The following is a 25473-nucleotide window of genomic DNA, read 5'->3' on the forward strand; positions in this document are numbered from 1 at the left end:
ATAGTGTAGTTTGGCAAAATATATGTGAACAGTTTCCTAGAGTTAACTTTCAGATTTTGAACTAAGCACTTCAAAAAACAGAGGCGCTTTCCTGCTGGATGCACATTGACTGCTTGATGCATGCTGCAGAGAAGTTGATGATCTGTGAGGGCCTATGGGTGTTCTACTCGCAGTCATTTGTACATCTTCCCCATGTTTATTCTGTGACTGTCCAGGTGCTGCGTACAAACCTCATAAGGATGCATGGATTGAAAAATCAATATGCTAGGGAGGCCTTAATACCAGCAAGCTTTCTAAATTCTAATGTAAGATAAAAATGATGATACTAAGACTTGTTCCCTAAAATCCGTTGCTCTCAGGTGGGTTAAAGAAATAACTCCATCAGTACAGGAGATGGCTTTCTTCTGTGGCTTTCTTTTAGTGGTTATGCAAGATAACTTTCTTCCTTTTGAGGAGTGGAAGATGTCTGAATTGCATTTCACAGAGCCTTTGTGGAGAACTTAAGTTAAAAATATTATTAGAGTGAATTTTATTGTTGGTTGTAGCATCAGCATCTTCCAGATATGCAGCTACAAGCTGGGTAGGGGAAGCCCGTGGATGCTGAGGACTGGTCACCATAGTGCTCTTACAGCTGTCCTTTACATCCTGACTCTGGCATCAAAGTGCAGCTTGGGCACTCATCCAGGAAGGTAGCTGCTCCTTTGCGTCTCCATGTTGACAGCTGGATGGATACTGACCCTTCCATGTTCCTGCTTTACTCCTGGATATATTTTCTCATTGACTGAGGTTGTTAGCCTTGATGCTGCAGGGGCTGTGTCTGGGTGCGTGGCACTTGGGGAAGCGAGTACTCTGTCCATCAGCCCACGTGCAGGCAGCCCTGGCCACAGCCTCACATGGACTAGAGGAACTGTAGTTCCTTTGTTTCCCTGGTTTCTGTTCTGTCTGTCCTCTGTAGAGATTTTGCCAGCTTGTTATCTTTCAGCAGGGAGGCCTTGGAGAGAGCAAGGTGTTTGTAATAGTAGCATGAGGCACTTAACTGGGTTCAGGTGCAGAAGGAGACATTCAGTTGCCAGATCAGTTATAACAGCATTTTTCTTCTGCTTTGTGGAAAATGCAGTCTGTTGGAATGGCTTTGCAGACTACTCTTGTCCAGCAGACTACTTGCAGGGCTTTTCCTGGATATCCTGTCCTGGGCTATTGATTTTCCTTTGAATCTGTTGGAATTCCTCTTGTTCAAGCAACAGCCTCCAATTATTCACACTGTCCCCTCCTTTTCTCATTTCAGTGTGTCAATACATTTTGGGCTGCAGAACAATAGAAACCTTATTAATATCCTTTGAAGAATGAAACAGAATGAAAACGCCTTAATAGTATTTATAAAATGAATAATATTTTAAAAAATATTAATAATTTTGTAAAATAAAACATGTCCACCTCATGTTCCCTATCTGTGTGCAGATATTTCAAATTGTTGTAGCACATTCTAGGATGAGACAAGGAAGGAGGCTTGTAGTGTGGAGACAGCTTGGAAAAGTTAGCTGCTGAGAACCTGACAAATTCTGGCATGAAGCATATACCGTAGTATTTCAGTAAATATCTTCTGTTAGTTCTGGCTAAAGCTGTTTCTCCACTAAGAAAGATGATCTTCATCTCTGGGCTAGAACCAATCACAAATTATAATGAAAATTGGCAACTGCAAGCATGAAAAGTCATTGATCCAAAAATTCATGAACTGTCTTTCATGTAGTGAGATTTCTTTTTGAACTTCAGCTGAGGTTCTTTCTATTTGCTTATTCTTGATTTTGAACTTTTAGGAGTAATTTTTTACTCTCTTCAGCCTTGGCAATGTGAAATAAAAAAAAGAAGTGAGAGGTATGTAATTCAACATGCAGTGTATCTGCATATTTCCAGAGTTGTAAAAGGGAGGAGAGGAAGGGGGGGGGAGGGGGGGGAGAAGGAAAAAAGAAAAGGAGAAAAAAAAAAAAATAGATGTTGCCAAAGTTCCTCCAAGGTGTGGAAAATTTTCTACATTTCCAGAAGGGAACAATTCAGGCTCCCTGTTGTTGTTGTAAGGGACTTTGTAAAGTACATGTAAAGATAGACAGGAATGCTCGACTTTGCACATGTTTCAAGGAGCAGCTAGGTCTCCTACTACTCTTTAGGCATGGTTTTAAAAAAGAAGGGAATATCGTTTACTATTATAATATGTTTCTAGTAAAGAAGAATTAAAGATGTCTGTTGGTCTGTCACCCCTTGGAGAGCAGCAGATGTTCTGTTTTATTGTCCCACTGTGGGCATTATCTGAACAATTTAACTAACAACTTCCAATGTAGTCTAAATTGCCTTACTCCCTATTTGGCTACTGGGAACACTGGAGTTTACTGCAGAAAGTGATCTTTAACCTTGAGAGTTAATGAGAAGATTTCAGAATGTTGTGCTGATAGCTGGAGCTTCTTATTCCCCACTCATGTAATTGGAAAGAGCTTGTTTTGTGTAGTCCCCAAACTTTGCAGCTTCCCAGACCATACTCCGACCTACCCCCAGTGAAAGGTCAGGCACAGCATCGCATCTTTTTGCAGAGAGCTGCACTATCTGCCCTCCCATGTCATGGGTATGGCAGCTCTGCTGCCGTGCATCCCCTGTGGATGAGGAGGGCTAGTGGCATTTCATCTCATTACTTAAACACGCAAATACTTGATTTGTCTTCAGGGATTCAGTTTGATACTTGCAACTGAATGACAGAAAATAATATTCTTGAGATCTTTATGCTCTGTGCTTTGCCTTTGAGCTGTATTAGTCCCTGCGTGCAGAAGAGCCTTCTGCTAAAATTGTCTATCTGAGCACATGGGGTGCCATGACATGGCCTTTTCCTAGTTCTGCTTGAGATCTTTTACTCTTCTTGGTCATCAGCGGCAGATGTGAGCTCAGCGAAACGTTAACTTGCAGAGATTTGATAACACTTTAAATGAGAGTGTGTTTCATGAGTGTACCAACATGTTTCTAATAATCCTAGTAAATGTTTCTGTCATGGAAACAAGAACAAGTGCCATTAAAATTGCGGAAGCTGTTAGTAATTTTTAATAGTTGTTCAGGACTATGTTCACTCTATCTTATTATAGATGTCAGTTGTAATTTTTTTTTGCCATGTCGGAAGCTCGGTAGTGTGCAGTAGAGGCTGTTCCTTCCCACACGTTCTTTTTTCTTCAGATTTTGTGCATATAGCTATGAAAATGCATGCACAGATAATTTCTGACCAAAAAAACCCCCTTCAAATGATTATAGCCAAGTTTTCTTGGTTGTCATAACTATTATGCTTCAGGTAAAAATCTGTCTAAATAATTTCTGTAATGAAGCTACGTGGATTTTGGGTAACGCAGGTTCAGATCCACCTCCAGGTGCTAATATCCCAAAATCATTGCCTTCTCCAGCCTGACAGTGGTCTGCGAGCTGGATGTAAGTGATCATATTCATATCTCAGAAAAAAAAAACATTTTTGATGATTCCTGTACTTCTCTGCAGTGGAGTGAGTCCGGAGCCAGCCATGCTCGCCCCAGCCTGCAGGGAGGAGAGGCCAGGTGCCCAGTGCCTGCTCCATGGTGAGGAGGTTCTGCTCCACAGAAATGTGGAGGTGTGCCAGATTAACAGCCAAACACTTTCAAAGATGGAGTGTTCTTCTGATGACTGGCAAGGAAGTACCTCTTCCCTCACTGTTTCAAATATAAATGAGGTAAACAACCATCATACAGAACTCGTTCACAGTTCACATAGTTAAGATACCGATAGCATCCCACTGCTGCCCATTGTTTACCATACCCTGTCTAAACGCTGGACTATTTGGTGATGGTCCCGTTGTGATGTCTTTACTAATCCAGAAGTTTGGTTGTTTTTTCCCCCTTCTAAATCCCAGTAGAAATGCCATAGGTTTTCATTTTGCTGCTGTTTTGCCCAGGAAATGGCCAGTGGGTAGGGTTTCCTTCGCCGGGCAGGAGCCGCAGAGGCGATGCTGATGGGCAGCACGGGGGCTCCGCGGCCCTCTGGGGCAGTGCAGACCATCACCCCTTTGAAAAGTCAATTAGCGCTGTAATTCATGAGCCAGTGGATGCAGCATTAGGTTCTGATGGAGAGTACGGAAGGAGAGAGATTCCTGTACCAGCTTTGTAAGGACTTGTGTAACAAGTAGTCCCTTGCTAATTACACGCATACCTGCTGAATTGCAATTAAGCATGTTTAACTCTTTGGTATCTGGATATGATCCACATAGGAATTCCCACCTCACATATGAGGTGATGTAGTGATGCATGAGGCTGTATTGGCAACAGATGTCGACAGAACGTTGATTCTAGTATAAGTCAGAATGGATATGGACTGACAAGTAGTTCTGAACCTCTAATATCTGGTACTGCAGAGTAATGGCACTTCTACCCACCCCTTTTCCTCATATAAAGGCACAGGGGACCAGAAGGGGGTCACGACATTGGCAACCACAGCAGGTTTTCTGCAGCTGAAACTCACTGATGAAAGAACTGTGACATGTATTATAGACATTATATCACTCCTGGTTCTTCCCAACTGAGCTCTTCAAGTTACAATCTCAATCCTATTGTTGCATCTGTATTTCTTCCCTTCTGTCCAGGAAAAAGTTGCAAACTTCTTCCTCTAAGTGAGCCTTTCTGAGCCTACCCAAAGCATTTAGACCATAAATAGTATACAGTTTTTACATCACTGCATTATGTTGACTAACACGAACAATTTTACCATTCAGTTTTAGGGGGTTTTTCAAAGTTGTGGTAAGAAAAATATCTGCCAACTTCTTTCCTGTGTCTCAGAGGGGTGAAGCCTTATCAACTCAAAGCAGCTAGGAATTTGCTCCTGTCCCTGCAAACCCTTGCCTGCACTGCAAAATGACTTGTGAATACAAACTACAGTGTCTTCATTATAATATATTAAATATCAATCAGAGTCTTATTAGCAAGGCATGATCTTTGATGTAAGCAGAAAAACTTCAGCAGTAGCAAAGTTGATGATGCTTCTACTGTCACACAAGTGTTTGAAGAAGTAATGAGCGGGATGCTATTTTGCAAAAAATTTGTAACATCTGGGGGACTAGAAGTGCATTTTTCCTAGATTTGTAGCAATAGTGTGAAAATAGGTAAAGAGGTAATCCAGCATGTTTTCAGGAAATCCGTAAAGAATGTACCCAAAAAACTGAGACTGCAGCTCATTAAAACATACTGAAACATAATTTTTTGACAGAGATGAGTAGAACATTTGTAAGATCTGACATTTTTGTCTTTTCTTTTGGCATGCAAAGATATTTGCATTTTAGAAAAAAGCTCAGAGAAAGGAGACGGAGAAGGTGTAGGTAATTAAATTTTAATTTTGGTTTTAAAGATCTTTCTCTAATTAGCTTTAAAAGTCAGTGTCTAAGTAAATTGAGTTTCAAGGTGCAATAATCTTTTTCCTCCTGGATCTCAGTATTCAAAAGTAAGAAGAAAGAATATTAGAGAAATAGAAGGAAGATTGTTATTTTAAAGGCCTTTCAAGATAAGGATTTAACATTACCTCATTATTAAAATATAACTGTGGCAGGTTGATATTTTCTTATTTTTGAATTTCAAAGTCATTGAGCCGTCATGGTTGGGAAAATGGAAAACTTAGGTTCTATTAGAAGAAATTGAAAATGATACTAAGAAGGTAAGGACTTTTCTTCTTTCTTTTGCTTTGTAATAAGACTTTTTGTGGTGGCTTGGTTGCATTCTTTTCACTGCTGTTCATTCTTCCAGAGATGTTCTTACTTTTCTACGAGCCGTTTTTGATCGTAGGCATGCTAATATAGTGTCTTATATTTCTTAAAGGTATGCTAGCATGCAGTGGGTTTTTGTTTCTACATTTTACACAGCCAAGTGTATTTTCCCTTAAATTTATGTGATGGCTGGGGACATACGCACACCTGTCAGGTTTTGCAGGCTGAGTGTAAGAGTCCCACGACCTGCCTCGTTCATCTGCCATCTGCTAGACCACGTTGTGCCTTTTTAGTGCCGTGGTATGGCCTCTGTCCTGCTCCTGACATGGCTGCCTGACAGATCTCCAACTGAATGGGGCAGTGGTATGAGGAAAACAGAATAATTGTGATTTGTCACGATTTTAATGTGCGAATGCTTATAAATGTGCCATTTTAAAGCTAAAGAAATAAGAAAGCAGAGAACAATATTTGGTAACATTGAAAATATGTCTGTGAGGAAGTACATAAGCTGTTGTTTGAAGATGAATAGCTAGAAGAATAACTGAAAACAGTTGGGTTTGTACATGAAGTAGTTATAAATATCTGGAATTGTGTGAAGTTAACTGATATTTTTTTCTCTGCAAGAGGAATGGCAGTCTTGTTATTTAACCAAGAGTTCTGAATGTAGAGAAATTAATTTCAGAAGTTGATGTTTATAAACATAAACTTATTTTCAAGTAGAGAAATGCTAATTATCTAAACTAAGTCATCTTAAGCTTTCTCATAATTCTGAAAGGGAGAGCCATGAACACTAGATAGTTTGCATTTGTAGGTGAATGATGCACAATTGATATAATATTTGCAAATGTTAAAGCATTTGATAGAAATTTAAGCGTCTTGGAAATTCCAAGTTATTGTGAGCATAAACACTTCAGTATGGTTTGAAAATCAGCATAGAAATCTTAAAAGTGGGAGGCAATCTTAGTCTAGAGATTGTTGTCCAGTAGGGTGTCATGAGGATTCCTGTTAGTTTTGGTTTTATTTAACATCTTTAAATCTTGGAGAAGCAGTACTGTAAATAGTATATTAATTAAATTTCCAGATGTTGATAAACTAGGAAAGGACAATAATATGAATGGAGGAAAGATAAATATCCCAACGGAGATGTAGTACACATACTGGAAAAATACACTTTAATTCAGCCTGAATAAATAGAAGCTAACGTATAAGAATATTGATCTAAACTGAACATATACTGTAATTAATAAGACAAAAGTGCTGAAGTGAGGCTATAGAAAAAGTTTTAGGATTTCTGTGGATGTTCTGGATTGATACTATGACAATAAAATACTCAAATGTGATTATTATTGACTATATATTATTGTTATAATCAAAGTTAAAAAAAAAAAAAAACAGACAGACAGGGAGGATAATCCTTGTAAGACAGCACTGAGGGTATTTCGTAAGAGTAATACGCTATTCTGGGTGTCTTCTGAACAATTTAAGACCAGAATAACATTTACAAAAATGAACAGCAATAGAGAATTAAGAGAGGCTGAGATGAAGTTATGTGCTGTGCAGCACCGTTTAGGGGAGAAACGCTATAATTGTGACACATGAAAGGAAAATGTAGTTTTGTAAGGGAAGGGGAGATAACTAGTAACAGGAGGATAAACCTGGGGAAAATAATACAAATTTAGGAAAAAAAAAATCTGAAGATTTCGACCAAGTAAGGAGTATTCACTTTGGAAAATGCTGCAAATTCTTTTATTAAATAATCATTACTTAAAAATGGAATGGATTCTCGGGGAGAGAAAAATACTGCTCTGGGCCATGAAGAGAGAGTTGGTGGGGTGTGTGTATATATATATATCTCCTTCCTTTGCTGTCATGTCCAAAAGTATGTTTCTGAAAAGATCTGCAACTGGTGGTAGCTTTGCAATGCTACTGTTTTGCGTCCCTCCCAGCAGCCATCTCCATATAGCATGCCCAAGTTTGCTTCTGCAGGACAGATGGTGCAGTTGTCTGGGGAGTAGTTCTTCACCTCTTGGAACTGCTTATGTTTTAAATATTTTTTCTTTTCTAATTCAAGATGCCTACATTTGATTTGCACTGTTTTGTTAATCTTGTAGAGAAGTGCTGGCTTATGTTAGCTGCTGCTAGGGTTTAATGCAGTTTGTAGATAAGTTCACAATCAGCTGGTTTTTGTCTCCAACTGTTTTTCTTCTATCTGGAGAGAAAAAGCTTTGAAAACCTGTGTGGTAGTCCAGTTTGCAACAGCCTCAGTGGTCTTTGGAAGTTACCATTGCCTTGTCGCTAGAGGTTTGCAAGAATGAAAGTTGAACCAGTTTGGGGATTTGAGCTTTTGAAGGTCATAAGGGATGTTTGGCTCTCGCTGTGTCCAGCTGAGTGGAACGAGGAGCTGAACTGAACCTACTGAAATTAGAACCAGAGTTCGGGAAGCTGTGCTGGAGTGTGAAACTCAAGGCTAATCTAAATTTTTTTAAAAAACCTATTTCAGGTTAATATAGACAAAGTCTTAACTTGTAGTTTCAAGTACTTCAAGCTGAAAGAAGCAGTCCTGCTTTCCTGAGCCTCAGGATGACCCTGATTCATCCTTCCTCTTGAACTCTGGATGAGGATTTGAGTGGTACGATGAACTGGATGGGTGACAGAAGCAGTAAAACTGTTGAGTGTCTATCTCCCATCCCCAGACTGTTTTCTTGGTGGTGAGGTAGGCTCTCTGAACGTATTGTGTATACAACACACCTCAACATATATACATATCTACAGGCTCACTTTCAGAAACTCCGAGCAACTTCCTTGTTGAAAGCTACTCTTTCCCCACAGAGTTTTTTGGTTTTATTGAATCATCATTTTCGCAGAGAAGACTCTTGAGTGTAAAGGGTGGGGGGAAGTCCTGTTCAAGTCTACTCGTCAGTCATGGGCCTGATGGTCTGTGTGAGGTGGCCAGAAACGACCATAAGATCATTTTTCATTTCTTTGCCTTAAATTCACTGCAAACCAAACTGTGCAAGCTGCCAGTGGCACTGGGAGCTGAAGCATCAGTTGAAATCTTCAGAGTAAAATTGTCTTGGCTATGCTATATAAATATACGTGTGTATTTTTCGAGTCATGCCCTCCAAGCTGACATCCGAGAGGAAATTGGTATGGGAAGGTATATATTAGCTCTGCTCTGAGACCACCATCCTTTGCGCTGAATGCCTGCATGCATGTATTCAGCTTTATGGATGAAATTTGCCAGATCCTCAAATGCTTTGGCTCGTGAGCATATTTGAAAATCAGAGAAGGTGATGACCCTTTTAAAATAAAAATGGAATTGCTGGCAGGAAGGAAAGGTACAACTTTGTGTTCTTAACATTTAAAGATGGTTATAAAATGCATATTGGCTGTTTTTATAATTTATAGTGAAACTGCTGTTGCTTTTAATAAAATGAAACTTCCAGTCAGAATTTCATGATTATGAATGTGAGCATTTTGTTATCCAGCTTGGATTTATCCTACAAATAACCATTTTCTAGCAGAACTGTGGCTATATACATAACTTAATGGGATTCTCTGTCACACATAATTCTTTCTGAAGTTATAGTGTTGGACTCATTGCTGAATACTTCAAGTCATTGAATGTGGCTCAAGAACTGAGTTAGTGGTAACTTTCATGATTTTTAATTTAATTTTTCCTTAATTCTTAGACTTTTAAAACTTCCTGTAATTCCTTATTAGATTTACCGTTTCAAGTGCTTATTTAAAAGGCACCTTAGCTGCAGAAGCAAATCAATATTTACAGTGCATTAGTGCCACAGAGAATTTGAAGCCTTGTGATTAGAGTTCATTGCTGTTTTATCCACTCTTCAAAGAAACCACAGACTTCAAACGGTATCAGCCATCATCCTGGAATCAGTGACATTGCATCGGTCCCATGCGTACTTCATCTTGCGGTTTAATTATTAAGTTCCTTTCCTTTGATTTTCCTTTTAATATTTCAAAGTATATCCTTTTCAAATCTATAAATTCAGGTAAACCAGAAGATTGTAACCAACAATATATCGGTAGAAAAATCTGTTAAATATTTTCTTTTTTTGTTGTTGTTTTAATGGAGAGTATAAAAACTGAGTTAGAATGGTCTCTCAGAATAGAACTGGAGACAGGAATGCAGGAGATTATATTTACAACTTGTGGTTAATATAGTGTGAATAAGTTTTAATTCTTGGATTAATACCTGGAGTGGTATTGGCCATTGCCAAACAGCATACACTAGAGCTAGCTTCATGTGCTTTCCATTCCAGCAATTAAAAAAAAAACAACAACCATTTGTTTAAATTTCTAGTTTATCTGGGAAATACATAGACCCAACACATCTGAATTACTGTCTTTTATAATTCACTTTATTGTGAAGTTTGATTAGTAATATAAATAACTTTTCCTTATATATGGAACCATTTTCTTAAGGAGAAACTAGAATTGATCACGTTGTATCTTTGTATTGACAGAAGACTTTTTTTTTTTTAAGATTTGGAGAAGTGCTCAATAAATGTCCAAAAATACCTCAATAACTAACCTTACTAAAATGAAATGGGTGATATAAAAGGTGGCTCCAGTTTTCTGTGGAGCATATTAATATTTGGGAATTCCGTTGCATAATTAACTTTCTGTATTATGAAAAGTCTCTGCTACTTCGTGTGGCACAAACTGTCAGGTTTTCGGCTACAAAGCAAAAGGCAAGGCAGTGGTAATTGCTCGCTCGCCTCCAGAAGTGCTGACTTGAGTTCCAGTTTCTTTCTTTCTTTCTTTGTTGGCAATTCGGCTTCTCTTCTTGTAGAAGTTCACCCAACTGAACTTTTGTTTTGTCAAGTAATTTGAAGAAAGGGTGTAAAAATACAAGAACATTTTGCAATCACCATGCTTATATATAGATGCACGAGCATAAGGAGCGAGTGAACTCATGTTTGAAAATTGTAATTCTCTGTTGTAGGGTGGGTAGCAAAGGCAAACAGGATAATATGCACGGGCTGCTGCTTGGAGCAAATATAGATTGGTATTTTTCTTAAGTGGCACTACATACTACAGAGCCACTTCCTTGCCAGGCTCATCTAATAAACGAGTGTATGTTCCGGGCTGAGCCAGCAGCATGGGCACCGCTGTCAGTGGGTCACTTCATTACACTTTGTGGGGCCGTGGCTGGGACTGCAGCTGGGCCACCTTTGTTACCGAGATCCCTCGCGGTTTGGGGGTGTACTTTCATTATGTTTGCCGTCTAGGGGGAGATGAGAGGCTTTACCTTCAGCTGCTTCATGAAACTTGAAGTAGTTGAAGACAAGGCAATAAAAGAAAATGCCTCTATTATGAGTTTATGAGGATATACTGAGTAATCAAAATCGAAGTGGAGTTAACGCAGACCATAAATACTTTTCTGTGTAATTGAAGAGTTCGTTCCTGAAATATTCTTTTAATTACTTCTAGTTCTGTTATACATATATATATAAATATGTACAAATGTACATATTTATAAAAGAAAACATTTTATTTGCTAGAAACTAACTTGTGTGAATATTTTTGTTATGAAAATAATAATTAAGAAAAGAATTTTCAAAGGAAAGAGAAATAGTACAATGATTGTGTGGGAAGAAACATAAATTAATTCTGTTATTCTTGTATACCAGGGTGGACATGAAATAGAATGACTGTTTGGTGTTTCATCCTGTAACACTTGTGCATACCTCAGCAGCACAAGTCCTAGTTGTTTAAAAAAAAATTTCTCACACATTTTCTCTGTGTGGCATGACTTACTTTATTTCTCACTGTCTTTATAATGCCATGCAAAATAAGATTCTATATTTTAATACTGTTATACGTAGTGTTAACATAAAGCTGTTGTAAAACTTAAGACTAGTCACTTAAACTCCTGTCATTGTGTTTTCCTGCTAGTATTGTGAGACGTACACCTTCAGCTTCCTTGGGAACTGTTTCATCAAAGCATTAAAAACCAGCCTGGTTTTCATTCTCAGGTGTTGCCCAGCATACCTTTCCCAGTGACTCTGCTGCTTACGTGTCGTAGCTTTCACCTTTCCCTTTTCCACTTTGCATTCAAGGTTCCCAGTGCAGCAGTAAGGAGAAATACAACTGATAAATCACGTCCCCTCCATTCTGATGTTGAGTGGGAGAGTGCTAAGAGGTCGCAAATACAGGCAATGAAACTTCTGTTTGGGCAAGGAGACGATAGATGTGTGGATATTTGTTGTAGGATAATAAATGAAATTGGAAAAAATTAAGTTGTATTTCAAGAGAAACTAACTTTAATGTGCCATCAAAGTTTCCAGAATGGATTTGACCTCTACATATATTAAAAAAAACTATCTCTTTCCAATCAGTCTACCTGCCTGCTGCATCATTTATTACTAATGAAATATTTTTCTCCTGTCAGTCATGCCAGCTGGAAGGCTAAGGGAATCAGGGTAAATCAGCACAGATCTTGTTTCAGCTGTCAGGAAGAGGCAACGGAAGAATGCAGAATAGAAAGCAGTCACTTCCATAAGTTTTGAGAAAGAACTGGAGAGTATAATTTAGAAGGTGATGGGGCTGCCTTTCGCTGCAAAGAAGCTGTTGTGCAGCTTCTTGCAAGGATGTTGTGCTGGCAGTGCCCGTGCTGCAGCTATGGCAGTGGGGTGGGGGACGCATTGTCTTAGTCCACCCCTTAATTGTCACCAGGCTGTTGAATTTAGGCCTTTGGCTACTTGCTCTTTAAAATACCTGCAAGTCACCTTAGCCTCTTAGTTGTCAAGCTTACGCTGTTTTTCTGTTTTACACAACAACCGACAGATAGTAACGATGCTGTGTTTGTACTTGTAAAGCCAACGAGCTGTACTAGGTTCAAAGAGCTTGGTTTGGCCCTCGTTTTCTCCTGGTGTGGCCAAGCTGCAAGGTTACGGTTTTGAGGAAACAGACCTTGTCCTTGAGGAACTATGCTGAGGTCAATAACTCCTTACTTTGTGAGACCATATTTGTCAAAACCACCCATCCAGAGCTTGAAAAAATATTTTTCTTATGTGAAAAACATTTTAAATCTACTCAGTGTTTATTTACTGTCTGTTTTATTCTTCAGATATGCCTCTTCATGTCCGACGTAGTAGTGACCCTGCACTGATTGGCCTCTCAACCTCTGTAAGTGACACAAATTTTTCTTCAGAAGAGCCTTCACGGAAAAACCCTACAAGGTGGTCCACAACAGCAGGCTTTCTCAAGCAGAACACCCCTGGCGTATCCAGTGCTCATGAAAGAAAGGTATATTTCTTTCCCCCTCTTTATTCAATAAATGACAAACGTGCATGAATCTTTAATTGTTGTTTTGTCCTTCTCTCACCTGCCCCTGGTTTAAACTTGTGTTTTCTGACCTTGTCCACCAAACCCCATCATCAGCAGAGGAGTGTTTGGGTCGCACATGTGTCCTGCCCTAAGGAGACTCTCGGTGATGCCCACAGCAGGGGCTCTAAAAAACTTGATTTTGCCATTAACTGTAGTTGAAGCTCTGATTACTCATTACTCTGCATAGCAGGGCCTAAATGCTGTTACATGTTTTCTTTGAATGCAAATAGGTCATGTCTATAATGATTTTTACTGATCTCCATAGAAGTCCTAATGTCAATGAATAATCTGCATGCCCACGGCTGGTGCGGTCTGTGTTTCTGACATAGCATTGCTAGTTTTTACTTTCTGAGGCATTAGTCAAGTAATACAAAACACAGATTGCAAATGCTGGCTTTCCTTGATCACATTCTTAAAACTAAACCAGTGAAACGCAGAGTGAGTATTTTTTCCTTCATTTTTTTCAATATGATTTCAGTATCTCTACATGAATTGCATTATTAGCTAGAGAAGTCAGCAGGAAGTTCTCCTCAGTGCATTATTTAAAATAAAATTGGAAGAAAGACTCCTTTTTGTACAGTCCCCGACATTGCCCATAATTGTGATGGTAACTTGCAAACAAACTCAGAAGGAAAAACACATATATATTTTCCAGTAGAAATGAGTAATTTTTAAGGAAAGTTGCATTTTTGGTTACCATTCTGACTGCACAGCACAAAATCCTGTTGGCAAATATGCAGCTTATTATAGCTATTTTATTTTTTTTCTTTATTATTATTAATTCTGTGCAGTATAAATGCAAACTAAGACTCTGCAGCCAGGACTCCCACACCCCAAATAAAGAAGTGTTTACATGCTGCTAATGAACTGAACTATCTTTGGTGGGCTTTTGGTTATTTCAAAAACATCTATAAAAGCACAGTGTTCATAGACATTGAGGTCCACATTCTTATAGAGGTGTCAGTTTAACATGGTATCGTTAGGTCTCTGCTTGATCGGCATTTCAGGTAAGTAATGGTATATTTTCTGTCACTTGCACTGGTGTGCCACAGAAGTGCATGTTGTTTTGAAAGATATCTTTTATACTATTCTGATTTGGAGAAGAAAAATGATAATCTAATCCATTTGAAGTGTTAACATTTTCAGTTAATTTTTCTGAAATCATAATGAGACTGCACTTCATTACTCCACAAGCATAGATATGGAGGGCCATACATAGCATAATCAGATTTCTTTGAGTGTCTGAAGTTAGCAGAAATTGGAGAGAATTGAACAGCAGCTAATCTTTCACACTAGTCTTCTCGCATCATTAGTTGTTCAGCATGTACTTACTCTTGATTTTCGTGAAAATATTTCATGTCTTACTGGAGCATGGTGACCAAACTGGAAAGGAACGCATGTGATCTCATGTAGTGATGGGAAGCAAGGCACAAGAGAACATTAAATCAAGAAGACAGGAAAGAACTAACATAGGTTAGTTAGTTCAATAGGTACTGATCATTTCTTTTACCTTTTTTGCACACTCTACATCGATCCTTTGAATAGAGCAGATTACTGAGTGCACTGTTTTTAATAGGTAAGATGCAGTAAACAACTGGAATTAAATAATAATTGCTTGTGCAACATATGTTATGAATTAGTCCCAAGTTTATTTGTGCTAGACTGTTTTTTGTTTTTTCAGCATCTTGATTTCTTCATGCGAGTGAAGATTTTGTAGTGAATCCCGTTTCTCTTAGGAATGGATATTAAGAATTCTCCTTTCCTTTCCCAGTATTAGCAACAATGTCATTTGTAGTAGTATTGTAAAAGATGCATTTCTCAACTCTCTGTCACCAGTCACTTACCAAAGTACTAACACTGAATTTTTATAAATGTATTTTGGTTATATGAACTATAACAAATCCTCACTACTTTTCTTATGTTACGTTGTTTTCTTCAGCTACTCAGATAACAAAAAGACATGGCTGTGCTTTGTTCCAGACTGTTTCGTTGATTATAGATGACACAAACGTTTCAAGCAAAGCAATGAGAACAATCTTAATTTTCTGCTCAGCGCATTGGGCTTGAGCACCCATATATCTTTCGTGGGCGGTTGGCACTACGTAATGTTTTCACTGCAGTTCTCTCTCTTGACAGCACAAGAACATATGTTCTTGGGCTGAGATTTGCAGCACAGTTGTAGATTAGCAACTTTGCCCCAGCAGTATCTTGCAGAAACAAGAAAAGGGTTTCTGGGAGAGTTGCCAAAAGCTTCATCCACCTACTGACTCTAAGAAGTGACATTACTTTCAGCCTGTCACCTCTAAAGAGAAATAATTGACAGGTAGAAACCCTGTCCAATTTTTGGAGGAAATAGCAGAGGGAAGCTGCGTGTATCTGGCAGAAGGGATTTATTTCTTGGGGGCAAGCGAAAGAAGACTCCTTATTGGTGTTTGTTTCATTTTGGGTAAGAAGAATTTGGAACAGCAGGAAAATGGGCAGATGCCCAAGATGAGATGAAATGACGGGGTGGGAGTGCTGCCATGCACTGAGGGCTGTGAGGAGCCAGGACATATGCCAGTAGTTCTGGGCAAACAGAAGGGGAAAAGGGCACTGGGGAAGAGGAAAAAATGTGGGATGTTTGAAGGATCCTGTTGAAGAAATTGTAGTGCTACCTGTAGTTATTAGGGTAGATGAAGCAGGACATGAGGCTCTCCTGTGTCCTTAAGAAAAGACGAGAATGACCAGAGAGGGACAGAGTTTGGTTTGGAGGGGCCTGAGTAGGTCCTGCGAAGATTTGAATGTGTGTTGAACTTGAGATGCATGTCTACTACAGTAAGTAGGATGTTTTGGTATGAAGCCCTTGCACTAAACTGAGACGTGCTCTCTCATCCATTGTTCATATAATCTCATTGTAAAGAAACATATTTATTGTCAGGATATCACAATACACTTGGTTTCCTTAGAATTGGAATCTCGATCATTTCTGGTTTCTGTGTTGTTCACCTGTAAGAGCAACTTGAAACCAGACATTCTGTGTCCCAAAGTACTTATTTATTTGAAGAATTATCATTATTATTGATTATTTACATGTTATTGTAGTGTTGGTAACTGTACTCAGCTAGGTGATTCCTGACATCTTCCTTCTGTATTGTTCCCATGAGTGGCCTTAACCAAATGATTAGGTCTCCTCATCTGTGCCAGTATTCATGAAATTGGCTCATGATTATCATCAGCTTTAGTAGGTAAATTCAAGTCCTTTTTTTTTTTTTTTTTAAACTGGATATTAAAATCACTTTCAGATACTTTTTTGTATGTGAGACATATCTGTGTTACCTAGTGACTCACAGCTTGACTTAATCCTGTCTCTTGCTTCCTTGAGCCATTCTAATGAAACAAGAAGAAATGTCTTAGTAAAAATATCTTCTCAAAGGCCTACAGTAATACCTGATTTGCAAGCTGTAATTTTGTTTGAATTGTATTGAACTGTACAGCTGAACAGATTGTATGCAGCTGAAGCATATCATGTGTGCTTTTTTCCACTGCAGTAAAATGTTTTTTGATATTGTTGTTTTCTGAATAACTGTTAATTTGAATCACATTCTTAATAATTCAGTACCAAAGCCTATTGCTTAACTAGCTGCCCCTAATAGGTGTGAGCTGCATAAATGAAAATCAGGTTTCTTTTCCCTTAGATGTTTGTGTTACTGTATTAGAAGAACATAAATGCAACAACCAGATATGTTGTGTCTTATAGTGACTGTGAATTAATTATCCCATATATTTTCAGTGTGTTTTTAAAAATTTGCATCTCCATTTGTGGTGAGGAAATTAGTTATCTGCTTTAATCCTGCTTCTCTGAAAGATGCAAGGCTTAGTAGTTAACCTGCCTTGCTTAATGTAGGAATATACCATGGCTAACTGGCTTATGAAAAATTTCCCACTGTGACTTTCCTGAATTTGATTCATATATTGTTGCATCAGAGATAACAGCATTGGTACAGCAGAAAGAAGTGAAAATGTACCCTAAGAAGGAGAGCTCAAGAGAGAGAATGAGAAAGAAAAATGATTGTGCATGGGCTTCTGTGTCTCTCTCGCTCCTGGGTTCACCCACCTGGAGCAAAGCAAATGGCATGCAATGTGCTCTGTGGGGTGGATCAGCAACAGCAAACACATAGCTGAGTGTACTTGGCACATCATTTTTTAATTTTTTTTCTTCTCTTTTTGCCTTTGCCATTTAGTCAGCAGCCAGTTTTGGTTGTTTTTAAATGGGTTTGCCCATATATGTATTTTGAGGTTGAAAATAGCCATGCCTTGTAGGAATAATTATTTTCAGGATGTGCTTTCTTCATACTTGGAAACCTAATCTTTTTGGGCCCTGTAAACTGCAGAGGAAGAATTTGAAACTGTATGGGAGTGATCTAAGTCTCATCTAGTGTCAAATCCCTTACCTGTAAAGCATTGTGTTTCCCACCATCTCTTCTTGCAGGTATTTTTACTGTTCCTATGGGTTGAGACTGATGAATACAAATTTTCAGATTGTTGGATTGTAGTTTTTTTATTTATGTGAAAGATGTAATGCTTTCTAATCCTCTTTGTAAACAGAATAAAAAAAGTATTTCTCTAATGGAGTATGTCTAGATAGGAGAAAAGCATGCATGCATTATATGAAAAGCTTCAACAATAATGGTATGTCAGTGTCAAAATCAGATTTAAAGTGAAAATTAGTTTCATTTAGCTTTGAGTCTTTTTAAACACAGCTTAGTGAAGTTTGCTTTATCACCGTCACCAAAGACACAGTATTTCAATAGGTTTTAACTATAATTCAGAAGATTGAAGAGTCTTACATGAGAACTGTGTGTGTTAGTGTCATTTTATAGCCAGGGAGTAAATCAATTAGATTGACTAGGGAAGACTGGGGACTAAAAGACTAGGCATCATTCTGGGAACAAGAGACTGAAGCGTTGCTGATGCTGCTTGGGAACCTTCGTCTCTGGTTTGTACTCCTGCAGAAGGGAGGTAGCGTGTACCGATGAACAATGTTGGTAAAGTGCTACGATACAACAGAATCAGCTAAGGAGAAATACAGAGTAAATGCAAAGAGCCTGGCATCTCTGTCATGATAGGTTTTAAACCCCTGCATAATGAATGCAGCTTTCTGCTTTCAAAATAAAAATGCAATGTTTTAAACAGAAGTTCTGAAGGATTCAATAGCCATGAATGTTTCTTCATCCAGGTTTATTTGAGCAGGGCTTTTCTCTCTTCAGTGAGACAGTCACAATTTTTGTCATTTCAGATGTGATTTCACATAGACTGAGAGGAAGGGAGAATGTGAGAGAGTTATCCACAGATGATGAAATAGAGTGTTTTAATGCAGAAAATATTGTTATAGGAGAGAGATTAATGGAAATTAAAAAACCCCAAAAGTTAGATGTATCAGTTTTCTTTCTTTGTGATAGAGACTTGCTGGCAGCTTGTCACATGATGATGAAATAGTTTAGAGGAATCGTACCCAAACAGAGTGCAATATAAAATAAACATAGTATGTGTTATTTTTGTCCTGGGTAGTGTGTAAAATTCATGATTTTCACAGAATCACAGAACAGCTGAGGTTGGAAGGTACCTCTGGAGATTGTCTAGTCCAACTTTCTGGTCAAAACAGGGTCAACTAGATCAGGTTACTCAGGTCCCTGTCCAGTCAGGTTTTGAGTATATGCATCTCCAAGGATGGAGGCTGCACCACCTCTCCAGGCAACCTCTTCCCGTGTTTGATCACCCTTACAGTAAGAAAGTTGTTTCTTATGTTTTGATAGAATTACTTGTGTTTCTTTGTGTGCCCATTGCCTCTTGTGCTTTCACTGGATACCATGGAGAAGAGTCTGACTTTCTTTACAGAGCAGCTAGTGATATTTTAGTGCTAATTTAGAAAAATTAAAATCTCTGTGGAAGAACGCAACATTCCTGACTTGCAAAATGTGAAAACAAATACAGTATTTCTCAGCAGCAGCAGGTTGGGAATGAGAGAGATAAAATGAAAAATCCTTGCCCAGTGCACAGAGAGGTAACAGCCAACGTCTATCACTTGATGCTGTGCTATTCTGTTTGCTGAATACTGTGTACACGGACAGGATTCAACTGTTTGCATCCAAAAGTCAGTCATGACCAGGTGCATTAAGAAGCAGGGAAAAAGCCAACAACAAAACCAACAAATTCAAAGTGAAGGTGTGATTTTCTCCATCTCTTTTGTTGTTTTACCTCTTTTTGCTCTGAGTCATCCATTTGTGGAAGCCGATCTATCAAATTTCCTATCTTTCCCCCAAAAGAGACAATCAGTGCAAGATACTAGAGAGATTTGAGAGCTGGTGAGTTTTTTTCTACTTCTGCTCTGAGGCTGAGCACATCTGTTGATCACTCTCAATCTTTGTTCTTCATCAGCAGCATAGGAAGAATGTCTTTTTCTCCCAGTGCTGTGCTATCCCATCTCTCTTTCTGCATGATGGGTGAGCAGTGCCTGGGTGAGCAATGTCTGGCCCACAGGTGAGGGGACGTGGTGCTGCATCATGAGCTGGGAGTGCCAAGGAGGGTCTGGTGAGCAAATCTCTTACTGTTGATGAAGGAATGGTGGAACATGCACAGGTTGTTTGTCTTTTCACTTCAGTAAATGCAGTGTACAGCACCTCTGAGGGATGGTGAAAGCTATAGTGAAAACACAAAGCTCTCAAGTACATGGTATAGGATAATTGAAGTTGTAACGAATGGCTGACTTTTCCTCTGCCATTTATCTAAGTGAATGTGTACTTTGCGAATTCCCATGTTTAAATGTTCGTCTCTATTTCTTTTAATTTTTCATGTTCTTGCAGCTCTCCCTGGATTTGAGGGTGAAAAACTCTGGGCCTGAAAGAATAGCTTGATAAAAGATTGAATAAGTTTTTAAAAAAAAAAAAAAAAGGATGTTCAGGTTTAGTGATTTTATTTTCTTTAAGTTTAGAAACACACATATGTTTGCATTGGCAATAGTTGGATCTGGGTTTTAACCTGCTTTCATCTATTTAGTTGTAACCCACAAGCGTGCATTTACAGTATACACTTGCGGTTCAAGAGTTTCTGCAGATTCATATATTTGTCTGTCTTGTTTTCATATTATCACGTTTGTGTATTGGTGCAAAGCAGGTTTGGATTTGGGCTTGAATGGGTAGCTAGCAAGAAAAAGAAGTTTAAAGTCCAATCCAGGTTGCAGGCTGTGCTTCCCTAGAGTGTTCTGACATGAGTCTGCATGGTTTAAACAGTGATTCTTTCAGCCTTTTTTGCTGTATTCATTGTATTTTAAAATGAACCTAGGTCACGTTGCAATGAGTACTAATCAAACAAGAAGACAAGGAAAAACAACCAGGCAAAGTAGTCCCAGAATAAAATTCAGACCCACGTGGAACTAATCTATACAAAGGAGTAGTATGGCTGGGGAGGAGGTGGTAAGCTTTAATTAGCGGGGAAATTCAGCTCCAGTAAATAGAGGATTTCAAACCAGGAATGCCTAGTCACCTTCTGGGCTTATTTCTGTTAAGACTAAATTTGGGCCTGAAACAGATTTAGCCCGGTTTTGTTTCACAGCCTGACAGAAAGGGCATGATCATTCTGTGCTACCACCCAGTTTTATTGTCGTCTTATAAACGAGCTCTTCAGATCCTGTATGCAGGTACCCAACTTAAGAGCGTTGCCTGCGGAGCACATGAAGTAAAAGAAATCTGGACAAAAGCTAAAACCATAAGATGGAGAATGAAGGGAAGCTGTTCAGTGTGAGAAAGGCTTGTAAATTAATAAACAAGCAAACGGAATCGAGAGGATGCCCGTGAGACCGCAAGGAGCCGAAGGTGGTGGCGTTGCTGTAAACTCAGATAAAAGAGAAACACGCTGCTACAAGCCACCTGTCTGGTACCTATTTGGGCCTCTCTCTGCAGACCAGAGGAGGGATTCTGGCCAAGGTCTGAAATGAATTTGCAAGTCCGATGAGGCGATGGATGCTTTGCTGGGAGCCTTGCGTGGTCCCCTGCCTGTGGTGTTAAATATGGAGGAGGCTGGTGGTGTGGGTAAGGGCTGGCAGAGGGGAGGAGCGGCTGGCTGGCAGCGTGCAAGGCACAGCCGCTTGCCACGGGTTTGGGGCATTGCCTTCGTATTTCTGACCTTAAATCACCACTCTTCTCCACACTTGTCAGTGTAATGAAGAAAGAGCGGAAAAAAGTTTAGCTAGTCTGAGAAGACAGAACAGTTACCTCATCTGCCGGCCTCCTTTCTTTATTTCAGGACTGCAGATGCAAGTTTCTAAACATACAAACAGCCAGTTGCACCTTTCAGCTTTTCATTTTAGAGGTATGGCCACCTCAAAGCATCTACCCAACATTTAAAAGGATACTGCTGGTGGTTTTTAAGATATTCTGCATTTCAAGACCTAAAGAGAAGATCCTTGTGAGGTTTCCTGTACCCCATTGTTTCCTGTTTCCCTTAGCTCCCCAAATGTATTTAATAGTAACATTCTGTTTGGTAAGTCCTATCTTCAGAGCATACTTTTGAAATTACTTCATTATCAGCTTTTTTCCCCTCCTGCAATTTAATTTCATGGCTCTCCCAAGGAATCAAATGAAGGCATGTTGACATTTAAAATAAACAAACAACCTTACAAATACGATTTCATCTAAATCCAAATTGACATAAAGCATTGTATAAATTTGGGTACAAAAGCAAATACCTGGTGAAAATGGCAGGATTGTGCATAATTATATTATTGCATTTAAACAGATAGCCATATAGATTCATATATAGCTCAATATACATAGAAACTCTTTAGAGGCCTTTAAAGTGGCACAGCAAAAGAGAATATTTCATGTTAGTGAAAAATAGTAGAATGGGAAACTGGTTTCTAAGTGTAATGTGTAGAGGAATCAGAACTGTAGCTTCATGACGTTTTAAGTTAACTGGATCATTTCTTTTTCTTTAAAATGAAACTATGGAAAGCCATGCCTTTTTAGTTAAGAAGCTTCCAGAAATAAAATCCAGCTTCTGAATTATAATTACAGAAGATCAACTGCTGTATGTTATTTGCGTTGCTTTGCATTATCTTTCTTGAGGTTTTATTGTGAGATTAATAAGTAAAGAGTGAATGGAAGAAGCAGCTTCTTTCCTGTCCCTCACTCTGAGAAATAACAATATACACTGCCTGGTAATTTCTGTCTTTGCGTGTATATGTGCAGAGATCATGAAATTTTTGATTTTTCTGTTGTAAACAAGAGAGATCAGCAGAATGTTTTGGATAGGCAGTCTCATGTTTTTTAGTTTACTCTTAATTTAGCCCATATTCTTTGACACTACATATTTACACGTAACACCACATGCACAGAAAGCTGTCCGTTCATCATGGCCCCTAGTTATTGCCTTTTTTAAGGTCAGGCCTTGCTTGTTGATCTAAGAATAACATGGAATATATATGAATTGGAATTGGACAACTCTGGAAATTTCTGAGCGTAAGGTGATAGAACTTAAGCAGAACACTGGCTTTTCAATTACCTTTCTCCTCATTGGCATCTAATGAGCTATTGTCGATGCATAATACATGAATTCCATTCACGGAGCTATAGAGAGGGTCATTTCTGAAGACGAGTCCTTCTGAAAACATCAGAATGGTTACAGAGTGGTCATTCTTCTCATGTATTTTCATCATAAATAGGGCATGCAAGTTCTTTATTAGACTATTAGATTTGCATCTTCTGCACCCTAAGACAGTTTTTACCAGTTGCTGGAAATGACCCATGTTCTGGGTCAGAGCTGAGAGGAGCCACAAAGCTGTGATAATTCTTTAATGTGGGAGTCCTCTTTTACTTTACTCCTTGGAGAGTGGCCTAAGATCAAAGGTTCCTCATGTTGGGTGACAAGAACCAGTTCCTTCTTATATGCATTAGATGGCTGGGCTGTATCTGGATTATTGTAGCTCCTGGGGCCTTGTTCTTCAATACAACTCAAAAAAAGGCAAGCTTTGAAACTAAACTGTAGAACGATAAAGTAAACTGAATCTACTGAAAGGAAAAGGAAGCTTGCCCAAGCAGTAGTGTCAGATTCTTAAGATATATGGATATTTATAAAAAGTGACTGGTACAATTAGTTTTGAGGTCAAGTGTTGAAATTTGGTACAATTTGTTGTTAAAAAGCTGCTGATGAATAGAGAGAACAGTTCCAAATCTGACCTCAATGTGAGAAGGTTTTTTTTAAAGGGAATTTCTGTTCGTTCAATACATCTATTGGGTTAATTCATTTCCGTATATAATGTATTTTCCCTGTAACATAGACATTATTTGTGCAGCCTTCTTTTTTTTGAGAAATGGGGATCCAGTTGGTCTTATCCTCATTTATTTGTCTAAAGTCCAATTAAAAAAAAAAAAACCACACAAAAACCCAACCAAACAAAAAACTCCAGGAATCTGTTTACTAGACCTTCAGACGGCATGGAAAATGGGTATATGTATATATTACTGCATTTATAAACAGATGTTTGCGTCAGAGAGAGAGGTATTTACATAAACTATATGAATGTTTTGTTAATTACAGCTTTTAGCATCCTGTCCGAGAGTGACACCAAACTGTTCAGGGTCTAACATGGACATAGTGGAGCATAAAAAGAAAGAAGAGCAGCCTTTATAGTGATTCAACAGCAATAAATAACACTTGTAGACATTAATTTGCCCAAAGTCTGACAAATGAAATAATAACCTCAAAAGATTAAACACAGTCTCATCTCTCATCAACATGGACAAACCCTATCTCAATCTGAGGCCATCACAAGGAATCAAACCCAAGCAAGTGAGAAGCCTTTCCCAAAGTGCACAGTGTACAAGAAAAAAGAATGGATAGCAAAAAAAAAGTCAGTGCCCAAAATGATCTCTCTTAGTGAAGATCCTAAACAAGAAGTGGGCGATTTGCTGTAGAAATAATTAAAGTGAAAACTTGGTTTACGATTTTGGATCTACTTCCAGAGAATTATGTTGGAGAGGTCTTCAATCTGTCTTACTCCTGTTGCATTGCTATCTAGTATTAAAAAAACCCAAACAAACAAACCCCCCCACACCAAAATTTTTGACACTTTACATTAGCCATACAGGAGGTCAAAACAAAGGGAAAAAGCCAACTCCTTCACTATTTGGAAAGTGGCCTAGTGGCAAATGAGATAACAGACAGTGGAACTGTCACCGTACCGTGCGGAAGATGTTCTGGACGGGTTAGTGATGCTGGGAGTCTGTAGGGGTACAACTGCGGGTAAAAGTCACGAGTCAGTCTGTGCACTGACAGCTCGTAATTGAAGTACACAGATCATGCTAATGATCATTTCATCTGCAGGCTGCAGAGTCTTTGATGAGGAGCCTGTTATATATTGCAAATCATCTGAAATTAAAAGTATAGCAAAATTGCTTCATTTTTCCTGTCCCCTTTCACCCAACCCTCCACCAAAGGGACACCACGCTGAACTAAATGTTAAGGTGTTAGATTATGTGTCCTCATTAGAAATACTGCAAAATGCTGCTGTTAAGTGTAGTGGTAATATTGTGACTTGGCAGTTTTAGTGTTATATTGATCAATTTCCATTTCAAACATGATAAAGCTGACATAGCCCGTGGTCCCCAGAGATGTTTGGGAAAGAAACTTTTTTTAAAAAAAAAATTAGAGCATTTAATTGTAACTGATGATGCGTGTCAGCCCCGGTCCCAGGAGGGCTTACAGCTGCAGCTCCAGAAGAAATGAGAATTCCCTGCATGACCCTGATGGCTTCTGTACCATGAAATCTTTTTCTTGATGGTATTGATGTTAAAAGTGACACACACCTTTTCCAGTCAGATATTGGGACATGCGTGCTAACGCTGGATCATGCTGAATAGAAGTAAAGCTTTCTGGGTTAACTTTTGCATATTTAAAAAACCCCACCAAAAAAAAAAAAAAAAAAATTTTAAATTGCAAACAACATTGCAGCTGGTTCAGTAAATCCTAATGTCTAAGGTGCAGTGATGCGTTTTTCACCTCCACGTCTATAGTTTATCGGCACTGCTATCCTTGTATTAGATCTGGCAGTAGCAGTAATGGAAATCCCTGCATAGAGGGGGTTCCAGGTAGGCACCGGTATCTCAGGATTTGTTGTGTAGCTGTCTGCAAGAAGGACCATGTCCAGCAGTGTTAAAAGCACTGGTCTCTGCTCCTGCTCTAGTTTAGTGCTTGCCCCAGTGCTGTCACCAGTGAGGTACAGGGATAGCTGTTTGCCAGAAAGGGACAGTAAGGAAGGAGTGGAAGACTTGTCTATGGCCATTTTTTTTCTACTGTTTCACTGTTTGGCTAACATCATCATGACTCTGTCTGTGATTGCA

The 25473-nt window shown here is 38.8% G+C and overlaps 1 protein-coding gene across 16 annotated transcripts in view; it reads left to right on the plus strand.

The window, feature by feature from the left end:
* The window catches only part of PARD3 (par-3 family cell polarity regulator), a 465648-nt gene that overhangs the window by 178672 nt on the left and 261503 nt on the right, over positions 1–25473 (plus strand). For all 16 annotated transcript variants that reach the window (XM_075492487.1, XM_075492496.1, XM_075492486.1 and 13 more), the window contains exon 4: positions 12843–13021. In XM_075492487.1, coding sequence (XP_075348602.1) covers positions 12843–13021 — 179 coding nt within the window. The remainder of the gene's footprint in view (positions 1–12842; positions 13022–25473) is intronic.

The sequence above is a fragment of the Mycteria americana genome, chromosome 2 (genome assembly GCF_035582795.1).
Source record: "Mycteria americana isolate JAX WOST 10 ecotype Jacksonville Zoo and Gardens chromosome 2, USCA_MyAme_1.0, whole genome shotgun sequence".
In the NCBI taxonomy this organism is placed as follows: Eukaryota; Metazoa; Chordata; class Aves; order Ciconiiformes; family Ciconiidae; genus Mycteria; species Mycteria americana.